The sequence below is a fragment of the Enhydra lutris genome, unplaced genomic scaffold (assembly GCF_002288905.1).
Source record: "Enhydra lutris kenyoni isolate GAN:26980312 unplaced genomic scaffold, ASM228890v2 scaffoldscaffold9, whole genome shotgun sequence".
NCBI classification, from domain to species: domain Eukaryota; kingdom Metazoa; phylum Chordata; class Mammalia; order Carnivora; family Mustelidae; genus Enhydra; species Enhydra lutris.
This window is the reverse complement of record NW_019154093.1, coordinates 11,316,035-11,341,085: the sequence shown is the minus strand read 5'-3', so window position 1 is coordinate 11,341,085 and position 25,051 is coordinate 11,316,035. Positions and strand designations below refer to the sequence as shown.

The window sequence follows — 25,051 nt, the reverse complement described above, 5'->3', positions numbered from 1 at the left end:
CGGCCCGCCTGTGGTAGTCTCAGTAAGGCAGGCAGGCACCTCTGAGCGGCAGGTTCCGATGTAGCTCATCTTCAAAGTCAGCTGAAGACCTCCATTTGAATCAGATATGTAGCATAAGTTCCCTTAGCTTTGAAAGTCCCCTCCTCACAAGGGTCCCCCTCTTTCACAGACACCCAACCTGAGGGCAAACAAACCTTTCCAATTTCTAAGCCTTCTCAAGCAAAGCGGCCCCGTGAGTGCCCCCAGACACAGATACCCAGACTCTAAATTATCTAAAATGAGATTTATTGCATTTCATGCAGTTTGAAGTCCATGCAGCAAAGGAGACTAGCACAATTTTTAATGTATTTTAAAAATAAAAAATGGGGGTGGGGGTGGGCAAATGCACGAAGTTCTAGTCTCCTTCGGTCCCTGGGAGAGAAGGGTTTGGAAATGAAACCATCCACTCTCCATGGTGAATGAGTTCATCTCTTAAATGCAAGGAATGTTTCCATGGCCTCTGGGTGCAGACACACAGAGCTCTGGAACAAGCGCAGGGTCAAGAGGACCACTAGTGAAGAGGAAGCTACGCAGGCACCTAACTCAATCTGAGGGCAGAATGAGATGGCAAATCCTGGGGGCAGCAGCTGTTCAGAAAGTCAGGAGATAACATACCCCCTGAGGAGATTTGCTCCTGAAAAGAAGTAGCAGTAAGAATAAAAAAAAAGAGAGAGAGAACAAAAGAAGTATTTCTTCAACCACACTCTTCAAGAAAATGCCATAAATATGTTATTTAATATTTTCATTTCATAGCATTGGACACACAGCTCAACATATTGAAATATTGATTCCTTGGAGAAAAAATGGAAAAAAAGGAAATAAAAAATATTGCATCTTTCTGTTGGAGAATCTCGGCCCCGAGGCGTGGGGCGTAGTGCACCAGTGTCCTAGCCTGCAGGAGGCGCGGAGGTCGGCCGTGTCCTCTGGGGAGGGAGGCTGTGCCCATCACCCGGGGCTGTATGGCAAAAAGTGTGTTGGGTGTCCTTGGCCTTGCCAGCTCAGGCCCTCAGTCGCCGGTCACCTGGGGAGCCTGCCCGTCGGAGGGCTGGTTGGCTGACTGGATGAACATGGGCTGGGCGAGGTCCTGGCCGGCAGGCATGGTGACTTGCTGGATCTGGTAGAGCTGCTGCGAGGGGTGGAGAGGAGAGAGTGAGGTCACCCCTGGGAGAGGGGCATGCAGCTCCCTATGGGCCTCAAGATGGTCGGGGGCCCCAGATACCTCAACCACCACCCACTGTAAGGCGTCAGAGGGAGGAGGGGATGTGGAGCTCTGCTGGGGCTGGGAGCAGCAGACACAGGAGGCTCCGGCCCCATGTGAGGGGGTGTGTGTGGTGGGCGGGGAAGAGGTGCAGGGAGTTGCATTTCCTGTGGCTTTCACTTCTCTGGGCTCTGCCTCTCCCGTTAGCTCAGAGCCTCGGGCTTGCTGCACGCTGTTTCTCTGTGACAAACACAAGCAATTTGAACCACTCTACCAGCTGCTTGGAAGTCCGCATTTCCCCAACTCTCGGTAATCCTCACTAGCAGGGGTAGTAGGATTACCCCCCTCCTCCTTTCCTCAGAGTATCTGGCTCAGACTGAGGCTACACTGAACCTGCATTTCCTGCACGGGCCCTGCTGAGGAGGGGGCCTGGGTTTAAACACATACTAAGCCAAGACCCATGAGGCACTGAGAAGCAGCTCACATAGCCACTATGGAAGGGCAGAGCCAAATGGACACTTGACTTTTTCAGGTGTCCACCCCAAAAACCCACAGGCAAAGACCTCCCACCTCCCCACCATCACAGGAGCCCTGGCATGTGAGCCTGGCACGTGGTGCGGGCAGAGGCCAGAGGTGGGTCCTGATGCCAGCTCCTCTCCCTTCTGGTCAGCAGAGAACATGGGCTTGGGTGTGTCATCCTTTCATGGACTCCGGGGTCTCTGGGACCGTAAGTGGGAGGGAGAAGGCAGAGGGAAAGGGAAAGATTCCCTTCTCACAGGAGTTTAGAATGACTGAATTCCAGGAACCAAGAGAGCTCAAGAGGTCACATGTTCTCTGCATTTCAACTAATCCAGCTATTAAAAAGTAGCCTAGCCTGGAAAAAAAACAAGTCCTAGAAAGGGAAACAGAAGACGTGCATTCCAGTCCTAGTTCTGCAATGAAGAGCTGAGTGAGCACAGACAAGACACTTCTCATCTCTAGGACTCAGTTTACTCATCCGTAAAATGGGGACTGGGGCTATATAATGTCTAAGATGATTTTCAGCTCCCGTAAGTCTACATCTAAAGGACTGGCACTCCGAATTAAAGACTGCACTTGCTTTAACAATTTCTGCCCACTCGTTAACAGAAAATGGGACACTGGCCCTAACCATCCAAACCCATAGATCTCACCTGCTACCCCTGACAACCCCTCACCCTAGGCCCCTGCCCAGACTGGGTGTCCTACCTGCCCATCCGTGAACTGGCTGAACTGCTGCTGTCCTTGCTGCACCTCTGTCTGCGTGATCTGTGGGAATCAAGATGGCACAGCAGGCAGGTCAGCTGCAGGGCCCGGTACAGCCCTCCAGCAGCCCACAGCCAGGAGAGGGTGGTGAGGACCACACAAGACAATGCATGTAAAGTGCCCAGAATGAGGCCTGGCACAGAACAGGTGCTCAGAGAGTGGCAGGAAAGCAAGGGTCCTTCCCCCATCCCCTGCCGCGGATGGCTACTCAGCGCTGGCACTGTACAGAAGACCACAGAGGACGCCGGAGCAGGAAATATACAGAACCTCCACAACCACCTCCCTTGCCATCCACCTACCCCCCCCACCTGCCCCTTACTGCAAGCTCCTAGGAGCTAACATGGCAAGGCCTCCCATTTAGGGCTTAGGCAGAAAACCTGAGAGTCTTTTAGCCAGTGAACGCAGACAGCAAAACGTGGGGCAGAGTGGTGAGTGGTCCCTTTCGTTCTTGGAAGGTGGGCTCCACACCAAACCCGTATCACCTAGATTATCTGACTGGAATACGAAACACCCTGGCGAGGAGGTGGCTTTGGCCCTGGAAGTCCTTGCGGCACACCTACGAAGTACTTTTTCCGAGACAGGCCACGTGCAGCCCTCTGGGCCAAGCACGGGGTGGGGGTGGAGGTGGGTGGGGCAGGGAAAACATCGACCACGTGTACCTACAATCTCACACGGGGATTTTAAGGACATGTGAAAAGAACTGTGCTGCCCTGTGGAACTGCACCACACTGTGCCTGCCAGCTGCTCGACACAGCCTGGCAGACCAGGAAGAAGACGGAAGCTCGTGTTCGTATGTGTATCTACGGAACATCTGACTAGTAGTACTCTGTGTGCCATCTCCTGGAACCATCACAGCCAACCTGCCACATAAGGACTGTCCTCTCGAGTGTCCTCACGACAGCCAAAAACAACCCATCAGGCTTACCCATGAGGCTGTCAGGAGTAAGAAGGGGACTGGTGTGAAAGGGCTTCAGAAGGGTTTCTCACTGTTGTACCCTGTTTTGGGTCCTTCCCCTCCCACCGGCCTGTAAGCAGCTGGAGAGCAGAAGCTCTATGTTTTGTCTTTACAGCCCCCAGTGCAAAGTAAGTATTTAAAGAAATGTCTGCAGAATAAATGAATGACCCTGGGACAAGTGGAAAATACTCTTCATAGATGAGAAGATCAGCTGTGCCCTGTGGCTGGCAGGACTGCCCTCCACATGAGCTGAAAAGAAAGTTTCATTTACCTTTAAATTCCATATGCATATTATTCAGTCAACAAACACATACCAAATGCCTACTATGTGCCAGGCTATCACAAGTTAAGATCTGTTGTAACGCAGACTTCCAACCGCTCTCAGGTGCCCCCTCCTGGCTTCTCCCCAACTACTGTCCAAAAACCTCACTCTTCCCACTTTCTGGCTTTAGTTTCTGGTCCCCAGACTGACCTCAGAGGAACCAAAAACTCTTCCTTTTCATTTTCCCCCCCAAACCCATGCCATGAAAAGGTTTTGGATCCCAGGTTAGAATCTTAACAAGGTTTTGTTTTTCATTTTTGTTTTTTTAAAAAAAGAAGGCTACCTGAGGGTATGACCAGTCTGGAGATGTGACTCCATGCCAGTCAGCCCTAAGGCATTTAGGGAAAAGCCCAAGTCCTTATGTAAGCCAAGAAGTGGGTCTGGAACGGGCCCTTTAATGATCCCAAAGACTGTATGGAACTCTGAAGCCTTGCTTTTGGCTCATTCCTATTTTCCCAAATGAGACCTTTGGAGAGCTGCTCTACAAACTCAGCTCCGTCACCACTGTCAATAGATACATCACCAGAAATGCAACTGGGCCGATGCGTCCAGCTCTTAAACGATTGCTGCTTTTTTTGGGTCTGAGGCAGAAGAATCCATTAACAACGCCTCCCCTTGACCAGCATTGCCCATCCCCTGCAAATGATGCCCACGACCCCCAACCCCCAACCCCCAAGCCCAGGGGGGCTGCCCCCTCAGCACCTGTGCCTCACAGTCTTCCATATTTTAAGGCATGAGAGGAGATGAAGGGGGCAGTCTCTGGCTAGGTGTGCACGAGGAAGTAAAAGCCATGCAAGCTTTCCAAAGGACAGGGGAGTGCCAGGACACAACAGCTATCTGGTTTTAAAGATGGAAACTCAGCCTGGCGATGAGGCCTGCTGTCAGAGCACCTCCTCTAGTCAGACATGCACACACACATCAGGCTTTCTTCAAGTGTCCTTGAGATCTCCCCTCCTTCACATTCCTTTGTCCCACAAGAATAAGATAGTAAGAGACACACTTTGAATCTAATCCTCCAATAAACGCCGTCTGTCCTTTGGGTGAAGACATGAGCAGGGTGTGGGGGCGGCTCTTGCCAAAGGGTGAGGTGGCGAGAGCTACTGCTGAGCCCTCCTTTGCAGCCAGAGGCCAGCTCCGGCCAGCTGCCTACCCAACCCAGGGCCTGCGTCGCTGGGGCACGTACCTGTTGAGCGTTGGTGGCAAGTGTCTGGATCTGTCCCTGCACGACCTGGGTGCCTGATACAGGCTGGGCTAAGCGAATGTACTGCAGCTGGCCGGCATTCAGCTGCACCTAGAGCAGGGCAGACAAGCAGATACAGGAGACTGAGTGCGACCTCAATGGGCAGACTTCCCATGACCAGAGGTGATAACTGTCCTCCCTACCCTCCTGACCCTTCCAAAGAAACCTACTTTGAAAACTGTAACATCCCCACCCGGCAAGTCACAAAACACAAAAGAGGGTACGTTCCCTAAATAGACTTTGGAGAAAGTGCCCAGAGGACCTGGTCACATACGTGAGAAACAGCATGGCCACACCCTCAACATTCACTGGGCTCAGTTTATCTCAGGATTTTATCCCAAAGACTGTCAGACATGATCAGAATGCTTTGTACCTGAAGTCTGGGCTACTCTCCCCTCTATCTCCAAACTCCACCACCCCAGGTCCTGGGATGGCTGATGCGGTACTGAGAAGAGATCCAGCATCTGCCAGGAGCCCAAAACAGATGGCCGTCACTCTGCACCCTAGCCCTAGTCCTGCCCAACCCCATGCCGCACACGTCTGAAGAAAAGGCTGGCCTGCTTCACCATCTCAGTACCTAACAGCCAGGACCAATGGGGGTCTGTGGGTCTTTTAGGATCCTTGGTGTTCAGCACTAGCTTCTGGCCAAACTCCTCCCAAGGGGAAGATGAATCAATAAACCTTTCACAGAAAACCCCATCATGGGAAACCAAAGCTACAAAAATGCCCTTAGAGTCCCTCAGCTTAAGATTAAGTCTCAGATAACACAATAATACCACACGCTGCATTTAATTGTGCGCTAAAAGCCTTAACTCAGACTCCTAACGCTCCAGTGCAGCATGAAGTGTCTCAGTGCCTTGAGCAGGAACACGGAGACCAAGGCGGCTGGTTGCTCAGCACAGGAGAGTCAGCAGAGCACTGCAGACATTCACACTCGGGATTTGGGGGATGAAAGAGGTGCCAGGAGCACAGACTGGTCTCTCTCTATCTGGGGGCCCAGACAACACCCTCCCCTGGCAGCCCAGCAGGCTGTTGTTGCCATGGTAAGCTTCTAGAAGCGAACAGGCAAGTTATGCGTCTTTGTCCTGGAGCAAGTTTTCCCCTCACCTCCATGAGCTTACAGGTTATTTTACTTGCAGGTTATTTTACTTCCATGAGGAAAATGCTGATAAATGGAGCTGCACTCCTGCATGCAGTGTTAAATCACACCGCTTCTCTGCAACTTCAACCTCAAAGAAGATCTGAGTCACCAAGAAAAAACTAACACTTGATAGTTTGTGTGGTTCTTGGAAGTTCTTGGTAGACCAGATTCCAGAATTGTCCACTTATGGCAAAATGGAGGGACATAAAATGTAAACCCGTTAAGAATCTGGTTCACAGGAGACAGACCAAGATAGGGTGATGGGTGGTCATTTCTTTCTGAGAATATGCCAACAAGAGCTGCTGGGAAGTTGTGATGCAGGCCCAGACTGCCCTGCACTAAGTCCTACAGTGTGGCCTCCAGGCAACAGCACTAAGTAGCTTTTGGGGATGAAAGCAGCTGGGTGGAGGCTTGGGAAGCCTCATCTGCTGGGACTGATGGTGGCTGGTCCCAGGAGTCACCAGAGCTCCAGCCAAGGAACACAGGATGAAAGACTACAGCCTTGTCCCAAGAGCAGGGAAGGTGTCCTGAGAGCCACAGGGATTTTACATGTCCCAGCTGGGGAGAGCTCTTTGCAGAAACTCAGATGGGACTGAAAAGTTGTGAGCCAGATAGTTCCAAGCAGTTCTTAGGAGCAAGAAGCTCCTCTTTTAGACTTAGGTTGAGACATCTGGTGATACTCTGCCCTCCGTCCTCCACCCCAAAGACAGGTCCAGGGAGCCTGACAGCTTTTTGATGTTAACGCCAGGAAAAAAAATGCCTGCCCTCTGGGCTTTTAAAAGAGAAGCAAAGTTTCCTTCCTGAAGGTCCCCTCTATTGGGGTGAGCACTCCGAGGAATTCAGAAATGCAGACTCCTGCAATAGGAATCTAAGACTAGCGAATTCCGCAACAAACCTGGGCTAACGCTCTGTGACTGGGAGTCAGAAAGAATTGAGCTAAAGTTACTGCAAGGGGGGCCTCTTTTCTGGCTTAAGTGAACTTGTTCTGGCACCTTCACATGTGAAATGGGGAATGAACCATTCAAGAGAGGTCTTGGGGTTAGTGGCTGAGACAGTGAGGCAGGGCACCTGGAACTGACGGATCTGTGTGTGTGTGCATGTGTGTGTGTGGAGGGGGGGAGAATGAGAGGGAGCAAGCTCTAGCAGAGAGAGAGTGCACCAAAAGCACAAGAAAGGGAGGAAAGGAGAGAGGGGAGACAGAAAGATACACAGAGGTACACACACTCTGCTTTCCTTCAGTTGTCTCTTGGTCTATTACTCTGTTAATAAGAACAGTCCCAAAAATGGAGCTTTTTTCAAAGAGGAAGTGGTTAACCAAGTCCAAGGAGTTTCTCTATCTGCCTACATGTCATTTGCAACAGGAAGGGCAAGGGGCAGGAAATGGAAGGACTGCTCCACGTCACTCACTCTCTACATCTCTGGGTGGCAAAATGACCAACGTATAGATAGCAAGTGTTAAGATGGGACATTTTTTACAAAAGAGCAAGAACAAGTAAAAAAAAGCCAACAAATCCAAGAAATGAAATCCCTCAAGGCGCACAGGAAGCAGCAGTCCACATTGAAGGGATGGAGAAGTTAAATGAAAGCCAAAAATATACTTTGCTGCAGGCTCCACTGGGAACTGACTCATGAATATGCAACAAGTGTATTTACGGCCTTCCCTGTACACCTCCCTCTTATTCTCTGCTAATCAAAAGACAGGACTGCCTCACGGGGCCTTTGGGTCTTGGCATGAAATAGTGGTTACGAGCACTCTCCGCGTAGGTGGAGCACAGGGAAATCGAAAGGAGCTGCCCCACAGTGGTGAACCCGAGCTGGATTAAAGAAAAGCAGTGAGTGTACAGGGAAGCAAGTCGTGGTCTGGGTTAACAGGGATATCATTTAGAGAAATGTATGTACACATACACACACAGATAGACACAATATTCTGTGTGCGCGTGTAAGCTCAGCACCTTGGGGGGGGGGGGTGAGGCCGAGCGGGGCTTACCGGAATCTGCTGGATCTCTCCCGTGTTCGTGATGATCTGCTGCATCACCTGCATGGTCTGCCCGCTGCTGCTCTGGGCCTGCTGGGCCTGACCCTGGGGCTGAGCCTGAACAATCTGCACCTGCTGGCCTTCTCCCACCTGCATGGTCACGGGTGTAGTCTGAAAAAAGTGAGGAGAAAATGGCTTCAACCCCAGCTCAGAGCCCGTAGGGGCTAACGAGCAGTTAATTAGGAACAAACCCCTTCCGTGGTTGCCTAAACTCATCTTAACACTAATTAACAATACTCAGAGTCCTCTGGGCCTAGAGCACGGCTGAAGTTACTCTCCGAAATAAAAGACGGGAGAATGCCACATGGATTTTTAGGCTCACAGTACAGAATACCTGCCCAGACCCCAAACACCTCTATGGTTCAAATGCTGCAGCTTTCCAAAGCCCCTTCAGTGACAGGAAGGCACATGTGGTACAAAAGAATCCAAAGCAACCATGACAGCTCACTGGAGGCATGGCCAAGGTCAACTGTGGAGCAGGTGAATGTCGACAGCCGACTAAATGGAAAGTGAGGTCAGGATGAACTTACGAAGCTCAGGACCTCGGACTTCCTTCTAGCATGCGACACTGGGACGAGACAAAGTGCACGCCGGCCTCACGCGAGAATGACTGCAGCCTACACTGGCCAGATCAAGCACGGCTCCCCACGGGACAGGCAAACACCACAAAGACCTGGATGCTCATTGAGGCTATCCCTGAGCAACCGAATTTAATAAAGCAAGAGTTGAACTCTCTAGAAACAGGAACCTTAGTTTTAAGAAATTTCTGTCCAACGTCCATGACTTGGCAGACTGTCTCTCATACACACTTCATGGACTGCAGTTCCAGGAAACTTACTCCTTTGAGAGACGGTAGACTTGAACTGTCAAAAGGGTTGGGCAGTCACTTGCTCAAATTTCAAAACTTCAAAATTTCAAAAGGGTCCCAGATGTGACCCTTACAGACCACCCAGAGCAGGGAAGACCAGTACATACTGTTCATCTGCTGGGGGAGGGGGTGGGGAGGAGCGGGCCATGGCGATGGTTGTGGGGCGGGGGGAGGGTGGGATCTTTTAAACACCACACCTACACCCCCAATGCCCCGGTTCCAGTATGACAACTCCCCACTCTGAATTCCGAATCACTTCAGTAAGAAGATGCTGCAAGTCTCAGTGGCTCCTGGGCTTCTATCGATGCTGCTATTCTGATGCTCTTAGTTTCTGACCGCACGGGTCTCCTGTGCATCTGAAGTTACAGGGGAAGGGGACGTGTTCTAGGAACTACAGTTGAGATTCACAGGATTACTAGGTAAGGAGAAATTACTATGACCTGGAGGTCGGGAGGAAGGAGGACAGAGGGATCTATGTAAGAACACATGTGGTGGGTGGGCTGGGACAACAGGAAACACCTCCCATTCTCACACCAGCATTCTCAACTCAGCCTATTCCCCCGACCTCCAGGAATAGAAGTTTCCAATTTTATGACAGAACACACAGGATTCACTTTACCAAAATATGCTTTCCTTCTCACTTAGTAAGTATTCTGTCCCGCAAAGGTTACCTGAACTCAACTTGAAATAGCCATTACTACAGGTCCAAGGAGGGGTGACACAGCACAAGGCCACCCTGAAGCAGCAGGAGAGAGAACGGCTGGGAGACCCAGGCAGAGACCAACTTCACCATCTCCGCAGGCCTCATCAGCTCCAAGCTGAGCCAGTCTGAGGTGGCGAAGAGGAGAGATGAAATTCTTGCTGACTAAAAAAAAAATGCATACTGCCAACTCATCACTGTACTCTATCAACTCAATTTTCCCAAGAGGATTTCCAAGGTATTTCTAAATCACTTCAGGAAAATGAAGGCTTGTGTTAGCATGGCATCTGTCAAATCACGTATGGCGTGCCCTGCTGTCAGAACACAACAGCCATGAGCTTCTTAGGATGTTCAGCCAATCAGAGCCTGTGCCTGGTGGACTCCCTTGAAGTTTGCTCTGTAAAGGGATAAAGCCTTTGGCAGGGAAAGCTCTCACCATCGCAGAGGCACAGCATTAGCCAAAGAAGGTCTCTTAGGCATCATGGTATGGTGAACGCCTTGAAGCAGGGACTGGGCTACAATCATCTTTGAACCTCTCCTGCCTAGCAGTGTCTGGTGAAGAGAAAGCACCCTAAAACTTCTGTTATATGGATTAAAAAGTGAGACAGGGAATAAATCCTAAAATCTTCATTAATATTTAAATCTACCTCTGCCCCAATTTGTTTCTTCTAGGCAAACCCAGCTCTTACCCACAGACACAAGGCTATCAGTGTCCTCTGCCTCTATTCTCAGACTTGCCTAAATGTCCCCCATGCTGACTATGCCTTCCCAACACTCCCTGTGCAGTTTCCTGTCTTTGCCCGTGCTTTGCTCTCTTCTGGAAAGCCCTCCTTCCCCTCTTTATCTGATTCGTTACCATTGTTCCCTCTAAGACTTGTTTTATTCCCTTCAGGGAACCTTCTCTGACATTTGCTTCTATCACTTCCCTCACGTTGTTTTATATATATATTATATATATAATTTTTTATTATATATATTTTAATTTTATATATAATTTTAAGATTTTATTTCATTTATTTATTTGTCAGAGAGAGAGAATGAGCAACCAGGGGGAGTGGCAGGCAGAGGGAGAAGCAAGAAGCCGGATGTGGGACTGGATCCCAAGACTCCAGGATCACGACCTGCACTGACGGCAGACGTTTAACCGATTAAGCCACCCAGGCATCCCCTAGATATCCCTTTTGATGTGATCCCATAACACCTTTTACACACCTCTAAGAGTTTCTTACACTTCCCATGTGGTGGTATTTTAATCTTTAAGTATTTCTACCCTACTAGATTGTGAAAATTCTTAAAAATAGGGACTGTTTCATCCCTAGCACATAGGATAGGACTCAATGTTTGGTGAATAAATTAATGCTTGACAGAGAATTTGGATTCAGAGCTCAGAGAACAGAGCTCTCTACAGCCTCTCATGACCCCCAACAAACGAGGATGTTACTGCTTTCACAATACTGCTGGGGAGAGAGAATATTCTGATTGCTACTGTAAAAAGGGGTCACTTGACACAACCATGGTGCAACAGAGAAATGATGGGGAGAAGGGGAAGAGAGGGATGCAAGCTGGTAACGAGGCCTAATCTCCTAACAGCAGCCATGGGGTCCACTTACAATACCTTCTATGGGGATGTCACTACTCTTCATGGGGCACAATACAGACGTTTTCCCTTAGCTCATGGGGATCCTGAAGGGGGTCTCATTCACTGCACTCTCATTTGACCCTGAGGAAACTGGGACCCCGAGGTTAGGGTGACACATCACCTGGGTGGCTCAATCTAGGGAGAAGCCCGAGTTTCCAGACTTCAAGTCTAGTGCCCTGTAATGATTGGCCTGCCTCTCCGCCCAGGCCAGGCCTTCCCCATCCTGCACCTAAGCAGCACGGTCCTGCTGGCGGGCACCCCGTACAGCTCACGGACCTGGCCCTGCTGAGGCTGCGCGATGATGATCTGCCCAGGCTGGATGGTGGTTGTGGAGCTGCTGGTCTGCTGGCCCTGCTGCTGCCCCTGGACCTGGACGGCGGCCGGCTGCTGAGCCAGCGTGAAGTAGTACTGGACAGGCTCGGCAGGAGTCACGGACTGGCGCACCTCCTCCTGTGGGGTAGAAGGAGAGGCAGGTAAGAGGAAAAGAACGGACTCAGCAGCCGCTACAGTGAATTTCCACTCTTCCCCCAGACGGACTCTGCGCAGTTGCCTGCTGAATGCTGAGCTCTCCACATTTGAAGCCAAGGGAAAGTGGAATTCGAAGAGCCCAGTTGTGCTAAATCAAACTAAAAATAACAGATTCCATAGGCTTCACAAAACATACAGCCAATTTTCTGAAGTACAGAGTAATCACCCATTGCGTGATGAGTTGCAAATGGGCAAATAATTACCGTAACTAAAAACCACGCACCAGCAGTGCTTGTCAGTAAACGCTGTCAAGGCCTGTGATCTGCAGACGGTGCTAATTGCGAGCACTGGGAAGATGCTACCCAAACATCAAGCTCTCAGGCTGGCCCCCAATGTCCCAAATAGGCAGCACTCTCCTTATTTGGGGCCTGCAGCTCTGGAGGGACAGAGCAGGAGAAAGCGAAACAGGGCTTTTCCTGGGCTGGAACTTAAGAATTGAATGTCAGGATTGAGAGCACCGGTAGGCAAGTGCCCGGCTTTTCACAGTACATCAAGAGCACTGTGGTCACAGAGGGCCACGTCTATCCAGCGTCATGTCTGGTTCTGGTTGTACTTAGCCACAGAAGAGCAACCCAGGGGGGCCTGAGGGACAGCTCTCCGCTGAGGGGGCAGCCTTAGCTGACTAGGGAGGTCGCATTCGGTCCAATCTGCTGGGTGAAGAGACTGTTCCTTCTTCAGCTGACGTTTTCCATGGCAGAAGGAGTAAACAACCCTCTCCCAGCCACCTTGAGCTCACAGCTGAGAGTGTAGGATGTTTACACACACTACAACATGGTTAGAGCCTGGGGTCCGGGGTTGGCGGGCCCCTGACCACTGACACAGAGGTCGGCGTCTGCTCCGGAGGGCCCTGTGACACACGGTGCCCCTGCCTGGGACAACAAAAACAACAGAAACAGACAACCACTCGGGCTGGCTGAGCAGAAAATTAGCTTAATTTACTCACTTCCTTGTTCTGGGATAAGTTTGCCAGGTTCAAGAAAAGAGGAAAAGACACTTCTTCAAGGTATAGAGATGCTGTGGACTGCCTCAAAGCTCCCCAAAGTGACAGTGACACAGGTGGTACTGACTGCGTACCCTCACTAGGTTAGGTGTCCCAATCTATGTTGCACAGTCCCTTCCTCACACTTTGGTGTACCTGCTTGTCAAATTCACTGCCTTCCCTGCTTGGGTGAGAGCACTTTGAGGGCTCAACTCTCTCTTGCTCTCTGATGTCCCAGCCATTCATTTCCTTGTAAGGTATGCACTAAGAGGTTGCTGAATGATGGACAGATTATTTATAGAGTCAGGCAGAGAGCTGCAGGTAGGAAAGTAGTTTTGGGGGTTTTGTTTTGTTTTTTTTTAAAGTAAGCTCTATTCCCAACATGGGGCTTGAACTCACAACCCCAAGATCAAGAGTTGCATGCTCTTCCAACTGAGTCATCCAGGTGCCCCAGAAAGTGCTTTTTTAAAACTTGAGTTGGTAGTCTGACACATTCTCTTGAACTCAACAGCTGTTACCAACAGAAAAAAGTACCTAAACTCTCTTTTGCTACCTCTACGATTCTGCGGCCATGGTGTAGGGAGAAGTTTTTATGTCCCCTACAGAACAGGGCATGACTGGGGGGCCCCAGATACTAGGATTAGGACTGCTGACATCTAGCCTTTCAGGAACTGGGCATCACAAGATTCCCTAATGGCCACCCACTCAGCCTCAACAGACACTTTTCTTAACCTTCTGGGTTTCTAAGCTAGTCCTCAGACATAAATGAATTTTCTAGGTTATTAATGTGTTCTGTGCTTCAGACCCAAACAGTTCAAACCCTGAATGTAATCACACTGAGGCAGAAAAAAAAGGAGGTCCCCTTTTTTCTCATCTAGGTCTCAGTCCCCAGAACAACGTAACTGTGACAACAACATCTCTATTTCAACTCGACTTTTTACCATTATAAATATTGTGTATATACAGACGTTTTCCCTTAGCTCTTGGGGATCCTGACGGGTGTCTCATTCACCCTTCAACTAGCTCTTGGCGGTAGAAGGGATAAATACTGACACCCTCCCTTAACCAAGAAACAGACACCAACTGCCAACCTATTTAAAGGTCTTGAAATAGGTTCAATGCATTTATTTTCCACTGAGAATGCCCTTCCCATCTTGTAAAAAACATCAATCACTATACTCTAGACCTAACTTACAAAAGCTCTTGGGTAAATGAGAGGGTGGAGAGGATTGAGACTTCCCCAGAACCAACCTGAAGGAAGTCAGGGAGGAGGGAGAAACTGGCATTTCCCAGCCCTGACCTGTGACTGCTTTGTCTCCAGGTTGCTCTCACTGCAACTAACCTGCAAGTGAATATAGTCTTTCTGCCAAACAAAAAGCAGTTCCTTGAAGCACCCCTTTCGGAAGCCAAAATACTTCCTGCCAAAAATGGTGACAGCACGTAAAGAGCTTCTCCTATCCTGCCTACCACACCCTCTTGTTCGGGAACCAGGCAGTGCCCAGGACACTCAGGAAGTCCCAAGGAGAGGCACTCAGGGCAGCGTTTTGAGGATCAGGGTGACGCTCTCGAATCACTGGGATGGAAGGAGGCACATCTAAGGTTCTTCTGCATCACGAAGACTCATCCGGCCAATGGAGGGCAAGCTAGCAAGGGAATGATTATGCTTGGTTTAAAGAAATGGGTGAAGAGAAAATGACATTTCAATGGGCAGGAACTTTCAACTCATAGCTTTAGTGGGGTAGAAGTCAGCTTCAACTACCCTCTGCTTCTGAATAGTCTACTTGCTTCCCCGAAGAACAAGAGAAACGTCCAAGCATCTCTGAGAAGTCAAGGACCTTAGATCTACAACTCAGTATTTCTGGCTAGTTTCTTTCCCCGGCAGTGGGGAATTACCCCCTGTGCTAGAACAATCTCCAAGTGACTGGATCAATTCAGGATGGGGCATCTGCCCAGCTTTTGCACTGGCTTCCCTGACCAGAGAGGGCTTGCTCTCGGAATCTTTTCAGAAGTGGAGACTGACAAACGTTAGAGAATGAGCAGCACCCCATCCTCAGGCCATCACTACGGAGCTGTGCAGCCAGCCCCAGACTGAAAAAAGTACTTTTGCTTCAGTAGCCACAATGAACTGCTGCCTCCTTCAGAAAGGGTGAGTTTTGGAGAGTAGGCGCTTTTAAAGGACTTAAGGAGGTGCCAGCCAATTTGGAGCTGGGGAAAACTTCATGTCTACAGAGGATTGAAAGTGCTATCTTAGAATTTCAGGCCAGCGTTCAGCAATCTCAACCTTCAAAGGCCAGGCAGCAGCTGCCCCAGTAGGACTCCCATCAATGGCCTGAACACCTACAAAGACCTGAATCCAGGCAGCAAGGCGCTGTTTCAGCTAGACACACTTTAAAAGGGGATGGATCACAGCACTACGGTCAGGCTAGGATGGAACTAGGAGCTATCTGACCCTGCGAGAGCGCCAGGCACTGAGGACCTGAGGAAGGCACCGGACATGACCCTTCCCTCCAGCCGCCTGGTTCAGCAGACAGCCCAAAGAGAATGAGTAGGTGTTAGCACAAGGCCTGATTTTGTCACAGGGCTCACCGCCTTGTTTTTTAAAGGGGGCTTCTGAAACAAATTCCAACAAGGACAGCAGGGACGTGGTAGCATTGGTTTTGGAGGAAGAGAAGTGGTCTGAGTTCCTGTGGCAGGGACTTCTCAGAGAGGAGGGAAACACCCCAAGAGGAGGAACTGAGCCCGTGGGCACAAACCTGCAATGGTTTCAAAGGCGCTGCGCAGCTGGGGACGACCGTGGCAGCCTGCCGCTGTAAACATCCGACTGAAAGCTCCTCTGAACACCTTACAGCTTCCAGTCAAGGATGTTTACAGTAGCAAAGACTGCCCAGAAAGAATGGAGCCGCAGTGAGGCGCCCTGCTCTAACAAAGGCCCCCAGGCAGGGTCAGGATTATAGATGTCCTTTAAGATGCGCACTTCTATACTTCCTGACTGGTTATTAGTGCAAGACAGCATAGGAGAATGGTTGTCACTGAATGACTCTACGGATAATATATTATGAAGTAATTCATTAAAAACACTCAAAATTTTATTAACAAGATAAAGCAAGCAGAACAAAAGCACAGCTCTGCTCCTGCCAGACACTGCCACTATTCCCCAAGCGTCTCTAACCACATCTACTGAGTCATGTAATCCGCGTGCCTCAAACAATGAGCTATACAGGAAGGGGTCTATTAAAATTGCAGTTAAGAGCTCGATGCACCCAAGGTGCTGAAAAAAAGTCAGTGTGACCTCTGGAGAGGGGCAGGCAAAAGAGAGGCGGAGACAGATAGTCACATTCTTTCCCGTGATTGCTTGGAAAACGGTTTAAGTGGTGGTTCTCAAATTTGGCTGCACATTAAAAACATCTGAAAAGTTTTAAAAAGTACTGTGACCTGGGCCTCCCCCCAACAGATTCTGATTCAGCTGGTGTGGGGTGAAGACTGGACGCCAGTATTTCTGAAACCCTAGCAGGTGATCTAATGTATAGCTCAAGCACTACACAGAGAACCGCAATCCAGAGTAAGAGAAAACCCAAGTCCATTCACTCCAAACACCACTGTGCACGCAGAGAAGCTGTTTCTTTAAATCTTGAGAATCTAAAATCTGTACCTTGCTACGAATGTTCTCCCATTCCGTGTTAAGAACTCTGAGAGACTCTCTACGGTACCTTGAAAAGAGCTTCACTTTACTGTCTGTAACTTTTCTTTAATTCTTATTTTGTCTACTTTCACTGAAATACCACCTCAGAGGCACTGAGTTAAAAGTATCCATAAATGAGTAACAGAGGGAGATGTTAAGGATGGATCTGGTCTAGACAAAGAAAAGCAAAAGGAAGAGCAAATGACTTGAGCTGAGAGAGGAAAAGGAGCGTATCTGACACGAGTGTGCAAGGTGCTCTTCAGCCAGAAGCAGGAGCAAGGCCGTCCCAGCTCACCTGACGCTTTGGAGGTTTCAGTTCATCTCTTGGAACAATATCGATGAGAAAGTCAAACTGATCAAATTTTGTAATTGCCATGGCGATATCATTCCTCTGTAACAAAGAAAAGCAGGGTTAAAAATTAGCCTGGGGAGAAACTAGTTCACTTGGCTTTATACCCTCCACGTCACAAGTAAGAGAAGATGATGACTTCTAAGCCAAACTCAATGACCACAGCCGAGGCTATAGCTGAAATAAGCACAGCCAAACTCATAAATCTCATGTCAGACTTGATGGGCAGACACTGACAAAGAAGATATGCACGTAGTTTATGCTCTACAGACTGGATATTTGAGCCTCCAATTACGACAACCACCTCTGCCGGATCCTACCCCAAGTCCTCTGCACAGCTGTTAAACTGCCATACTCCAGCTAAGTTCGTACAAATCTAGCAATCTCAACAGGCAGGTTTCTGTTTCTTGTGTGGTTAGCAAGGTTAGGCTATTATTCAGTCTTACAACCTTTTGGTATCGCTACTGAAATCCTAATTAAATAACTTCTTACAATATTTTCTACTCATCGGTCTGTAGAATGTTAGTTCCCAAAAGTCTATGATTTGTATTTTGGAATTTAAAGTCACAACTTAGGGGGCGCCAGAGTGGCTCAGTCGTTAAACGTCTGCCTTCAGCTCAGGTCATGATCCCGAAGTCCTGGGATCAAGTCCCGCATCAGGCTCCTCACTCAGTGGGAAGCCTGCTTCTCCCTCTTCCACTACCCCTGCTTGTGTTCTCTCTCTTGCTGTCTCCCTCTGTCAAATAAAAAAAATAAAATCCTTTTAAATAAATAATAAAGTCACAATGTTAAATCCACGGTTTAAATCTTGTTTAATGTGATATGAATACCAGAAGTCTGAAGTTATTAGAACTGACTAAAAGATTCTGAAACCAAGCCCTGGTTCCATTGGAATTCGAAGAGTGATACTCCCTTTCTTTAAATAATAAAACTAGTTGTTTGGTTTTTTTTTTTTTTTTTTTTCATTAAAAACGAAAAAAAAAAAATTTTTTTTAAACATACTATGTATCCTTAAGATAGGAGTACTTCACTGTATGATCATTTTAAAGCAAAACAAACAGGAAAAAGTAGTGAACTCTAGTGAATGATACCTGTGTTGAAGTGTTTAGGGAAAGTAAACTTTGAAATGCATTTAAAAATAGATGGGGGTGCCTGGGTGGCTCAGTCAGTTAAGCAACCTTGATCTCAGCTCAAGTCTGTATCCTGGGGTCATGAGTTTGGGTCCTGTGTTGGGGCCCAGCGTGGAGCCACTTAAGAAAAAAAGTGACTCGATGGATAGAGGGACAGATAGGATGAAGCGAGCAAACTGTTAACAGTAGGATCTAGGCGGTGAGTATACAGGTACTCACTATTAACTGTGCTTATGTCTGAACGTTTTCCATAATAAAATATTGGGGGAGAAAGTCAACATGATAGCAGAAATGCCTAGCAATCTCTATCACATCTCAAGAGGTAACTCACCAGACAAAAGAAAAGGGGATGGAAATTTTCTGTTTTACCCTTCCCTTGTCTCTGTGATGGCCCCAAGCCACTGAAATGCAAAACTCCAATCCACCCTTCTTGCCAACCATCAGCTTGATAATAAACCCTCCAACTGAAGCAGGGAGCATCTTAAGGCTGCCAGGTCTCATTTAAGATCAGTACGATATAGTATCACATTCCTGATGATGTCACCTACTCAAAGCTATCTAAACAGCTCATCTATGGATGGAACTGGGGGAGCAGCAAGGGTGGGGAACAAAATAATGAGCACCTCCAAACATACACCGAAGTGTTCTACAGTATTTGGGAAACACAAATATACTTAAGTTGGTCTTTTTAACATTTTGTTTCTCTTAATGCTAGTGATATTTTCCTGAATACTCATATTTAGTAAAACACAGGAATCTTAAGGACACAGGTTTGATGAATTTTAATAAATACATGCAGCCAGGTAGCTATCACCTAGATAAGATTATAAAGGGTCCTCTAACCCTTCCAACCAATGGCCTGCCCCCCGAATCTGAGGGAACCGCTACTCTGATTTCTATCACCATAGATGGTGACAGTACATGGTATCATGTGCTATATGATTTTCTCCTCCGGTTTCTTTTGCTTAACGTAATTTTTTCAGATTCACCCAGGCTGTATGGATCAATTGTTTTTGTTGCTGTTGAGCAGTAACCCATTATATGAACATATCCCTTTTGTTTATATATCCCTATCTTGATGGATACTTGAGTTGTTTCCAGTCTTTGGCTATTATAAACAAGGCTGTTATGAACATTTTTTTTTTTAAAGATTTTTATTTATTTATTTGATAGACAGAGATCACAATAGGCAGAGAGGCAGGCAGAGAGAGAGGAGGAAGCAGGCTCCCTGCTGAGCAGAGAGCCTGATGCAGGGGCTTGATCCCAGGACCCTGGGATCATGACCTGAGCCGAAGGCAGAAGCTTTAACCCACTGAGCCACCCAGGCGCCCCTGTTATGAACATTCTTATACAACAAAGTCCACCCTTTGGGGTGTATATCCAGGAGTGGGATGGCTGTGTCATACAGCAGGGATATGTTTAAGCTTATTATAAAGTGCCAAAAAGTTTCCCAGAGTGATTATATACTTCACATTCAGCCCAGCAATAGGAGTTTCAGTCACTCCACTTCCTCACCAACACGTGGTACCGTCAGCCCCATTCCAGTGGGTGTAAACCCATGTCTTGTCTTTTTAATTTCTATTTCCCAAGGGACAATGATGTTGCACACCTATTCATATGCTTATTGGTCATTTGGATATCTTTTTTTTTTTAAGATTATGTATTTATTTGAGAGACAGAGAGAGAGCGCGCATGCGAGCAGGGCTCGGGAGAGGCAGAGGGAGACAGAATCTCAGGGAGACTCCCCACTGAGCAGGGAGCCCGATGTGGAGCTTGAGCCCAGGACCCTGAGATCATGACCTGAGCTGAAGTCAGACGTCTTAACTGAGGGTCCCAGGATATCTTCTTTTTCGAAGGGACTGTCCAATTGTTTTGCTTATTTTACTTTTTAGTCTGAACTGATCTTTTTTTAATTTTATTTATTTATTTAGCAGAGAAAGCACAAGCAGGGGGAGTGGTAGGCAAAGGGAGAGGGAGAAGCAGGCTCCCCGCTGAGCAGGGAGCCCAATGTGGGGCTCAATCCCAGGACCCAGGGATCATAACCTGAGCCGAAGGCAGATGCGTAACCAACTGAGCCACCCAGGTGCCCCTAATCTGAACTGATCTTGAAGGTAACTTTAACTGGATCTCTCTAGAGCCACAGGCTTCCTTCAAAGCAGCACTGCGTAAGTTTGCCATGTTTAGCTGCACTAGAATATAGGTTTCCCAAGGGTGGGGGTTTGGGTCTGTTTTGTGTGTTAATCCCCAGAGCCCAGAACAGCTCTTGGCACATTGTGGGTGTTCAATAAATATTTGTAGAATAAATATGCGTGCATCTTCAATTTGGAAGTAATGGGAAACAAAGGAGAAAACAATTTACTTTCTTGGCTTTGTTACTGAAAGACTGCCAGTGTCTTCTGTCACACCCTTTCTCTATGTCTGGGAAACCTTTCCTCCAAGAACTGGGGCCTGGCTGTTAACAGAAAGGCCTCTAGAGGGGCGCCTGGGTGGCTCAGTGGGTTAAGCCGCTGCCTTCGGCTCAGGTCATGATCTCAGGGTCCTGGGATCGAGCCCCGCATCGGGCTCTCTGCTCAGCGGGGAGCCTGCTTCCTCCTCTCTCTCTGCCTGCCTCTCTGCCTGCTTGTGATCTCTGTCAAATAAATAAATAAAATCTTTAAAAAAAAAAAAAAAAGAAGAAGAAAGGCCTCTAGAGCCAATGACCAAGGGTCTTCACACAATATGAATGTGTTTTTTTTTTTGTATTTAAATAAAAAGAAAATGAAAAAGAAGGAAAGGATTCCCAGGAAGGTAGACAAGGAACAAAAAGGGCAAATAAAGTCGGTGAGATGGATTCTTCCTGGGACTTTCTTTCCTGGAGTCTCTCAGGGCTTCCAACCAGAAGCTGTTTACATCTGGAAATAGATCAGTATCCTGTTAGCCTGTTTATAGGGAGACCTCACCAACTGAAGAGTTCAGCCACTGAGCTGTGAAAACCACAAGAACTGGCAATGAAGATCCTTGGTGGGGAAATACTATTATGGTACAGGGTACGTCTGCCTCACAACAGTGGAGGAAGATGCCAATTTCACACATCAGTTTGCCAGAAATCTAAGGAAGAACAATCTTTGGCTCAAAACTATGCAAGAGAAGAAGGTGAAGGCAAAGACAGCTGCTTGCCCAGTTCCCCCATGGATGTCCACGTTACCTGTAGAGTCCGGCGCTTGTTATCCTCTGTGTGGATCCAGGCTCGAAGAGTCAACTCTGTGATAAAAATCTGGGCTGCCTTGGCAAAGAGCACAGGGGCTTCTGCACTGATCATCTGCAACAGACGTAGGCCCTCCGTGTCAATCACCAGTATGTCATTCAAACCAGTTTTGTCCCTTGCCTCATGTCCTGCCATGGACAATGAGGCAAGGTCTGGAAAATGAGAAGGTGACAGACTCAAGAAATTCTAAGGTAAAATAAATCCACAAGCGGGGACAAAGCAGATAGCTGGTAGAAGAAAGGAAGAGGGAAGAATACTTACTTTTCTAGGACCTACCATGACTTTCTTATTTTTGTAACAGACTTTCAAAGAAACTAGGGTTTAGGAGAGAAGTGACTTGCCCATGGCCACAGAGCCAGTAAGTGGCAGGGTTTAGGTTCTAATCTAAGGAGAGACAATGTGGGGAAAGATAGTAAGTTTGAGAGCCAATGGATTCAGATAAAATTTCAGGCTTCCCATCCTTCTGGGCTTCATTTTTCACATACTGAAAAAGAAGACAACCTTCCTACAACCTTCCTGTGTTGCTGCGGGAATCAAATGAGGTGATACATGTAAAAGCACCCAGCACAGGGCCTGGCATTTAGTAAGTGCTCAAGTAATGTAAGCTGCCTTGTCATGTCTGACTTCAAAGTTCAAGCTCTTGGTCAAACAAGACTCCTTGTTTGAACCCTTGAACCCTTGGTGAGGTGGTCTGTGCAGGACAGAGCCATGGGAAGAGGTCTGGAGTTAAGGAAGCAGGAGGTAAGAACTGGGATCTTGGTTCTTTTACTCTGGGTGAGTCACTTTTAACCCCTTTGTGTCTATTTCCATATCTTTATGATGGCACTATATAATTCTTACCCTATCAAATCTCACAGGGTTACCATGAGAAGGAATGAGAGCTAATAAAAGGGGAAATTACTGTGAACTGTTAGCTTAGCTTTCTATACAAACCCAGGGGACTATTAGTTTTGAGTGATAAGGAGAGAGCGTTACTTTCTCTCCGGGAGTTGAAATGGGAGGTGGGCTCTTAGGTATACAAAAATAGTCACTTGCAAGGAAACCTTTTCACAGGCATTAAGTTACATAAAACAACTCACAGACAGAAAAGTTAGAACGGGAGCAGTATCATTCCTAAACATTTCTTAGAGCTCACACTGACAAGTAGAGACAGCAGTAAGATGCTAATTGAGAAGATGCACTGTCCTGCTGATTTGACGATTTGTGTTCACCCTGCGCAGTGAAAAGATGGGTGACTCAAAGAGCAAACTCTCAGCATATTATCAACATCTGGAAAACAGGATATCCCTAATTTCCAGAGAAGCACTATATAATAATTAAAACTATTCAACTTCGGCTCACTTAACAATTTTAGACAGGAACCAAATAAGCAAGAGACAATAACGATATTTTCATTCTGTTTAATTAAACTTTGAGCACTACAAAAAGGAGCTACAATCTACCCACCATCATAGCTTCAATATGAATAATAAAAATGAATATGAATTCACCTTCACATCTTCATCCAGTTTCATAATCTTCTTAATACGAGCCAGTGGGAGTTCCTGTACTCGGAAATCTTTCTGAAATGAGTAACAAAAGGCACATAAATGGTGGGGACAACCAGCAGGGCACGACAGGCACCATGAAACACTGTGACTGGCCTAGTTCCTCCTTTTTGGAAAAACGGTAGGAGAGGAGGTACAGATTAAAAGAAGAGAATCCAAGTCCCAGAGCAAAATTCTTCTTAGCCCATGCAGAGCTTCAAACAATTAAAGGGTTTCAGGATAAATTTATGATGCCATCTACCAGCACCCTCATGAAAAGTAGACCCAAACAATACCAGATTCTTTGCTGGCACAATATAGAGATGCATTAAGAGCGTTTCCTCTGTACCTCCCCCCAAAGCTTACCAGTCCGCAATAGGCAGGTTAAAATGCGATTTTTGCCTCAGGGGCATTCCTTTAAGTTGCCACGTCTTTCTTCTATTCTGGGACTACAAGGGCAAGGTGCAGCACCAGACCACAGTGACCCACAGCTGTCTTCAGCCAGTACTGGCTGGCACTGGCTACTTCTGACCTTTACACTAAGCTAACACCAGAAATCAGGGAGGAGGGCCTTTCCCACCCCAGCAGCAAAGGCCTTGTCTCCAAAGTTTGCTTGGGGGTGGGGGTAGGAGTGGAAGAGTATGGGGAAAAACGTGAATTTATTAGCTGCCTTTTAGGAAGAGCCCTAGCACTTTTTCCTTTAACCAACAAGACTGGGCTGGGAGGAAACCACATGACTTTAATGTGGATAGGATTTTAGGAAAGGGCTTTTTGACCAGCACTACTTCAATTCTTTGTGATTTAAGCCCTTTTTTATTCTGATACTACTGGCACTCAAACACATGCCCAGTGATGGATGCAATTCTAGAAATAAAAATCAATTCTAGGTTTCAAAGCTGCAGTGAAGAGAAAGATGCAAAGGCAGAGATTGGCTAAAATCAGCAAAACCTCTATTGGGTCCAGGTGTCAAGTGCCAGATTCTCTAAGTGGTCTGAAATGTGACTCACCAAGCCCAAGGTGCTCACCGGGGAATCTGCACCATCACATTATAGAAGGAGCAGCTATTAGCTGAGATTTGGTATACTGAACATGTAAAAGTGAACTTTCTTTTCCAAGACCAACAACAGAAACCCTCAACTATATGCCAAAGAAGGCACTGGGGCCTTTTGGGAAAAGGTCACCAGCCTCCCCAGAATCCATTTTTATAACTACAGAAGGAAGAGCTTTATTATGATAGAATGTACACTGAAACACTGGATTTCTCCTCATAGACCCAGTAAGCAGCTCGGGACCACTCACCTCTATAAACCTCCAAAACCAATTTTTTATCTTTTCCCTTCCCAGCTTAGGTAAAACATTTTCCATAAGGCCTCTACTAGAACTAACCCTGGACTGGAGGTGCTTTACAAGTCCAAATTATGAATATCTCGCCCTAAAAAGACAACAGGATGTATTTACTGTTCTCATTTCTCATTCACGCAACTCAACTAAGAGAGAGTGTATGGTACCCACTACTGCGTAAAAGATGCAAATCTACTCTTACCTTTGAACAGATTATAGTTTAATTGTTAGAGACTGCCACAGAAAAATATTTTAACCCTCTATGCTATAGTAGGGTCAGGGTGTAAAATCCCACAGGGACAGGAAAGGAAATAACCCGCTGGGGGTGGAGGCAGGGGAGGGGCTGGAATGAACGAGAGGACTGGAAAATGCTCCGCAGAAGGGCTGACATCTGAACTGTGTCTAAGGGATGTTACAGAATTTGCTTGTTGGAAAAGTAGAATGTCATTCAGACAAAAGCAGAAGGACAGCAACACAAAAAACATGGCCATTTAAGTTTCAGATGTATGATCTTAGTACAGACAGAAGCAGCGGGAAAGAGAATGCTGGCTTGGGGCCAGACCCTAAAGGGATTTAAGAAAACATTTAACCACCGAAAACCATCACTGGTCTTCCTTCTTGTGTGGCCGATCACACAAAATGATGATGCTAAACAGAAATGCCAAGAGAATGCTGGGGATAATTCCTCTGGAAGACCTCCCAGGATGATGCGCACAGCACAAGATCATGGCCACGAGGCCTAATAACTCGCTTGCACGCGCACGCTCACCCAGCTTGCTTATTTATGTATTTCCACACGACTGCTCTAAGATTCCTTCCTTGCTTTTTTTTTAAATAAGTCAGTCACAGAACGA

At 47.4% G+C, this 25,051-nt stretch overlaps 1 protein-coding gene across 6 annotated transcripts in view; it reads right to left on the bottom strand.

The window, feature by feature from the left end:
- Window positions 1–268: 268 nt before the first annotated feature.
- Window positions 269–25,051, bottom strand: part of LOC111143019 (nuclear transcription factor Y subunit gamma) — a 67,837-nt gene continuing 43,054 nt past the window's right edge. For 3 of the 6 annotated variants that reach the window (XM_022496428.1, XM_022496429.1, XM_022496430.1), the window contains exons 3-10: window positions 22,821–22,892; window positions 21,271–21,384; window positions 16,903–16,998; window positions 11,698–11,871; window positions 8,167–8,325; window positions 4,982–5,089; window positions 2,465–2,524; window positions 269–1,477 (exon numbers count right to left, since the gene is read on the bottom strand). In XM_022496428.1, coding sequence (XP_022352136.1) covers window positions 1,046–1,477; window positions 2,465–2,524; window positions 4,982–5,089; window positions 8,167–8,325; window positions 11,698–11,871; window positions 16,903–16,998; window positions 21,271–21,384; window positions 22,821–22,892 — 1,215 coding nt within the window. In that variant the 3' untranslated portion in view covers window positions 269–1,045. The remainder of the gene's footprint in view (window positions 1,478–2,464; window positions 2,525–4,981; window positions 5,090–8,166; window positions 8,326–11,697; window positions 11,872–16,902; window positions 16,999–21,270; window positions 21,385–22,820; window positions 22,893–25,051) is intronic. The other 3 variants (XM_022496431.1, XM_022496432.1, XM_022496433.1) reach the window with 2 other exon arrangements.